At 44.0% G+C, this 5,466-nt stretch overlaps 1 protein-coding gene across 1 annotated transcript in view; it reads right to left on the minus strand.

The window, feature by feature from the left end:
* Positions 1–4,098, minus strand: part of zfpm1 (zinc finger protein, FOG family member 1) — an 87,091-nt gene extending 82,993 nt beyond the window's left edge. Inside the window, exon 1 of the mRNA XM_037683108.1 lies at positions 4,059–4,098. Within this exon, the coding sequence (XP_037539036.1) occupies positions 4,059–4,098 (40 nt within the window). The remainder of the gene's footprint in view (positions 1–4,058) is intronic.
* Positions 4,099–5,466: the final 1,368 nt, after the last annotated feature.

Below are 5,466 nucleotides of genomic sequence, written 5' to 3' on the forward strand. Positions count from 1 at the left end.
TAGGTAAACAAACACATGTTGGCAGTTACTGTAGGTAAACAAACACACTTCAGCTTTTGCTGTAGGTAAACAAACACACTTTGGCTGTTTCTGCAAGTAAACAAACACAGTGTGGCTGTTTTTGTAGGTAAACAAACACTGGCTGTTTGTGCACGTAAACAAGCACACTTTGGCTGTTTCTGCACGTAAACTAATACACTTTAGCTGTTTCTGTAGGTAAACATACACTTTGACTGTTTCTGAAGAAAAACAAATGCACTTTAGCTATTTATGTAAGTAAACAAACACACTTCGAGCTTTTATTGTAGAAACCAAAACACTTCAGCTGTTTCTCTAGTTAAGCAAAAGCATTTGGGAAGTTTTCTTCAACATTTTGTAATGAAGCGCTTCAAAGTTTCAAAAATATTAATCTCCAACAGGTGATTCTGAAAGAGTTAAAAACAGTCAATCAAAGTTTTCAGCTAAAACACCCCCCACCCCCAATGAAGCCACACCCACCCCCTAACCCACCTGCGTACACACCTGTGAGCAGGTCAAAGGTAAAGGACAAAATTGCTGAGTCAGCATTCTTACCAGTTTTTTGTTTACACTTTCTTTCATACGCTTGTAGACTATAACTTTAGCTACTTTAGCTATTTTAATTGTACAGATATCAAAAGCTTCGGCTAGTTCAGGACAAGACGTGCCTTGCTTTTAAATTATTTAACTGTCTCAAAAAATACATGATGATCTCATCAAATATTGGGGAAAACATTTTTAAACTCTGCTACAGGTGTATCTTTTTTTATCAATCAATCAATCAACCTTTACTTATACAGGTAAATCCCATTGAGCAGGTTTTAGCTTTTAGCTACTTTTTGTTAGTTTTAACTTTTGAGTAGTACGACGTTAACACACACCTCTCTGGGTTCTGCAGAGCTTAATGTTCCTCATAAATGCCGGAACACAGCTTTCCATTAAATATTCTAATCAATACATCTTTCTAACTAACTCTGACATCAGAAAGCCAGTTACAGGTTCAGTGCCTTGCTTAAGGACACTTCAGCACAATGCAGAGACTGGGATCTAACCCACGCCATTAGAAGACTACCTCTCCACCCACTGTGCTAAAGCTAGCACTATTTCAGGTAGCTATCAGACTCCGGTGGTCCGACTCCGTCAGATCAGACTCCGGAAGTTTGAGGACTTCATTTTAACAGTGAAGCTGAAAACCTTTCGTTAAAATTTTTGAGGAATCTCACAGCAGAACTTCCTTCAGGTTTACATGTGAAACAGAACTCAGACCTGAACAGAATCCATCAACAAGAGGACTAACAACGGTACTGTGACCTGCCTGGAATGGGTCATACAAACTGCTGAACCCCACCACCACCACCACCACCACCACCACCAACACATCGCAGTCCAACAGAGTCCTTATCTCGCCTCACTTCTTCTTCATATCAAAATGTCTGCCGAATCACAAGAGAGTCACGGGGCTGAGAGCCGGGCCCTTCTCATCCTCAGCCCGGCCCGATGCAGGGGGAGGCATGGCGGACCAGAGCCGCTGATAAAGACAGCTGCAGCGCTCCAGAGATGTGCACGTTCTTGTGCATGCTGAGTTTATCGACCTCTGGGTCTAGAACCCATTTGCGGGCCTCGGTCCCAGTGGGAGTTCATCACCACTCAAAAACAAGTAAACAGGAAGTGACCCAACCAGAATGCTGCCAGTGGATTTACAGAACCATCAATGATCCTAAATCAGAACTAAAGCGTTGTCTGCATAGAAAGAAGCTCCGCCTTCTTCATCAGTAAAACTGCTCGTTCAGCAGATTCATGACGGCCAAGTTAAACCGAACTAGAACTTTTTCAGGCTTGTTGTTTTTTTTAGTTCGGCTGAGAGAAACTAACTCTGGAGTCTAATAAGGTTGAGTCGGATCCTCTGGACGGATTCTTCAACTCTGGAGTCTGGGCCCATGTCTGATCCTGAACATCTGAAAACAGGTTGGAATTTTCTCAGTGTGAAAACATTTTCAGAAGTGGTTTGGACCTCATACGTTCATCAGTCCGTCAAGAGCCGAGCTGTCGGACCTCCAACGGAACTGATGTGACCCCTCACAGGCAGCGTGGTCCTTACCTCTGGATAAAACAACTAATCCACCTCAAACACGACAATAATTCTGTTGATTTTACTGATATTCGGCTGAAAATTGGTGTGGTAGTAGCTGAGAGTCATCTCCAACAAAGACTCTGAGAGTGGACAGATCGCACAAACTTTGACCTGCCAGTGAGTGATATGCATTCTTCCTTGAATTTTGTTTTCTTTAGTATTTAACAAACCCGTCCTGTCGGGCTGTGGCTCAGCTGACATGAATCATAAAGAAATGCTGCTTTCATTTTGTTCTGCTGTGTCATTAAGAATTAAACAAATCGTACTGGAAATGGTCCAAATACATAAATACAGAACTGCATTTTGGCGGGCTGCCGAGTGCCGAACCTGCAGTTTCAAACATAAGAACTGATGATTCTGCGTGGGGATCCTGACGGGTTTTGGCGCAACCTAAAACCAAACTGAAAGTGGTCCAGATGATTTCAGGGCTCTGAATCCAGGAGCTTTACCATTTGGATGGCGACAAACTGAAACAACAAGATAATCCTGGTAATTAACCGCACGTTGTTGTTGTTGTTGTTTTTATTTCACTCTCAAAGTAATACACCTCGTCTACTCAAAACATCTGGATACAAAACATGACGGCGCATAAAACTGATGCTGTTTTTAAACGCCTGCGGAGAACATGACAGCTTCTTTAAGTGTTTAGTTTGATTCAAACCACGTCCAGAACTACATCAAATCATTCTGACAGCTGAAATATACACAATTCAAATAATTTATATATTTTTCATTATTAAAGCCGTGTGTTTCATGAGGTGAGGTCACTCCTACAGGTGCTAATTAAAGTGTCAGGATCCTTTTACATAAAAACATTTTCTACCGTACTGATACATTGTTGTCACATGACAGGAAACTGAACAGGTTCAGACGTGGAACGGCAGCAGACATTAACCAGACGGACTCATTTTATTTTTTCTGAGGACAACGGAAATGTTATTTTTTTTTTTTGGTTACAAAACACTACAGCTTCCTGCAGGATCATCTCAAATAAAAGTTATCACAAACACCAGTCACCTTATTCTAACCCAAGAGTATTTAATCCACCGCTCTACATTTACCGCAGGACGCAGGTATATTTACTTAACTTTCTGTTTTACATTAATCTTCTATTAGAAAGTAAGATCTTAACCTGTCTGACCCACCTGAGGATCACAGGCCCAAACTAGACCTCCAGAACATTTTTCTGAGGTGATATGATGCAGACTAAACTCCCAAATGTTGCCAGCAGGCAGGAGGTTTGTGAGGACAGGGTGACACAATGAGCAGGGGAAAAGCCAAACAGACTGATAACAGAACCTTCCAGCTCTGTGGCCTGTCTTTAACAGCACAACATTATTAATCTGCAGCTCCTCTATCAGCTCCCAGCATCAGGTTAGCACCTGATAAAAATTCTCACGTTTTGTGAACAGGGAGAGCTCGTGAGGCTCCGAGCCCAGCTCCAGAACCGGAGAAAAGGGCCTTTCAAGCAGCTCCAAAGATGCAGTATTGAGTTAAAAGATGAAAAAGCTGATCCAATTGTGAGCAGAAATCAGCAGCACAGATCAGCCATGCAGACCTATCTGCAGCCCCCATCTCTGAGGGGGGGGCTCAGACAGAAAACAAATAAGAAAAGATCCAATTTGACTCTTTATCTCAGCTCACATCTGCTTTATCTCTCCTCATCAGCTTTTCAGAGAAGCCTGACGTTTCCACAGCAGAATTAAACAGGAAGCCGGAGCTCACAAACACAACAACCTGAAGAAATGTCAACTTTCTGTCTGATGAATGTAAGGTTAGGACAGGTCCTCCTGGCTGATGAAGTTTAAAAAGGACAAAGGTCCTGAACGTGACCTACAAATCTGCGTCTTTTCAGAGTTCCAGCTCAGACAACAACCGACTTAAAGTCATGAACTTGAGTGGTTCTTACGCTTTATCTGACGGGGTTTGCTCTGCTTCCTCCGGGACATGCTGCCGCTCCTCCTCCGGTTCGGACGGGCTCGCGGAGCGGCGGAGCGCCTCCTGGGTCTCGCTGGGTTCGCCTCCTTCTTCTGCCGCTTTACCTCCGCGACGCGCCGCTGCGATCCGCGGCCGGAGAAATCCGCATGACCCGCTGCCTGTGGAGGTTGTCTGCCGCGGGGCTAACCCGTGTCGCTTCACCTGGCGACGCTTCCAGCCTCACCTTTCCCACCTTTTCCCTCCGTTTTCAGCTAACCCCGCACGCGCCTCCCAACAAACTCAGCTAGCGTCTGTCAGCGACACTCCGACTCTTGTTTCTCTTCTTCTTCTTCGCGTCGGCAAATCTGCTGGTTCTGAGGAACTCCCCGAACCTACTAGTACGGTTCACTATCAACTTTCCACCCGCCGGTCCGGTCGGTTCCAACCCCCTGTTGAGTTCGCCTGCTCGCTCTGTGAGCTGGGAGGAACTTCCAGCGGCGCTCAGGCAGTACAGTCAACTGGCTACAACTGAGGCGGAGGGGGCGGAGCTACGCACGACGCACACCCCCTGCGTCTGACGTCAACCGCCGCATTCACCTCTTATTGGTCCAAACTAACCCGACGAAAGACTTGCCTCTTCAAAATAAAATACGACAATGAAAAACAAATTGACTTACAAAACATGTTTTTTGATGAATTTGTTTTTTTTTTAATGTTGTTTATTGCATATTAATAGCATATTTTAGAACAGAATAGAATAGAATAGAATAGAAGCAGCCTTTATTGTCCCACGGATGGGGAATTCAGTGTAACAGCAGCAACAGATAAAAAGATTCACACGAAAAGTTCCTAATGTTAAAAACAATATATAAATAAATACGATAAACAATATCATTAATAATGTTCAATATGTATTGGAACATTGATAAGGACAGACTATTTACAATACAGTAGTGTTTTCACTTGCCAATATATTTTCAATTCAATTCATTTTCTTTATTATAGCGCCAAGTCACAACAGAAGTCGTCACATACATTCAGGTATGTAGGAAAGCGAATAGAACAGAAAATAATTTTATGTTACTGTTTGGCTTGTAGGCCTTTCTGGGTGGAGTTTGCATGTTCTCTCCGTGCATGCGTGTGTTTTCTCCGGGTACTCCGGTTTCCTCCCACAGACCAAAAACATGCATGTTAGGCTGATTGGTAACTCTAAATTGTCCCTAGGTGTGAGTGAGAGAGTGAATGGTTGTTTGTCTCGTTTGTCTCCGTGTGGCCCTGTGATGGACTTGCGACCTGTCCAGGGTGTACCCTGCCCCTCGCACTGTGATGGCTGGACATGGGCACCGGCGACCCCCGTGACCCAAAATGGAAGAAGCGGGTAAAAGATGATGGATGGATGG

Source organism: Nematolebias whitei, chromosome 10 (genome assembly GCF_014905685.2).
Source record: "Nematolebias whitei isolate Nwh7 chromosome 10, NemWhi1, whole genome shotgun sequence".
NCBI classification, from domain to species: domain Eukaryota; kingdom Metazoa; phylum Chordata; class Actinopteri; order Cyprinodontiformes; family Rivulidae; genus Nematolebias; species Nematolebias whitei.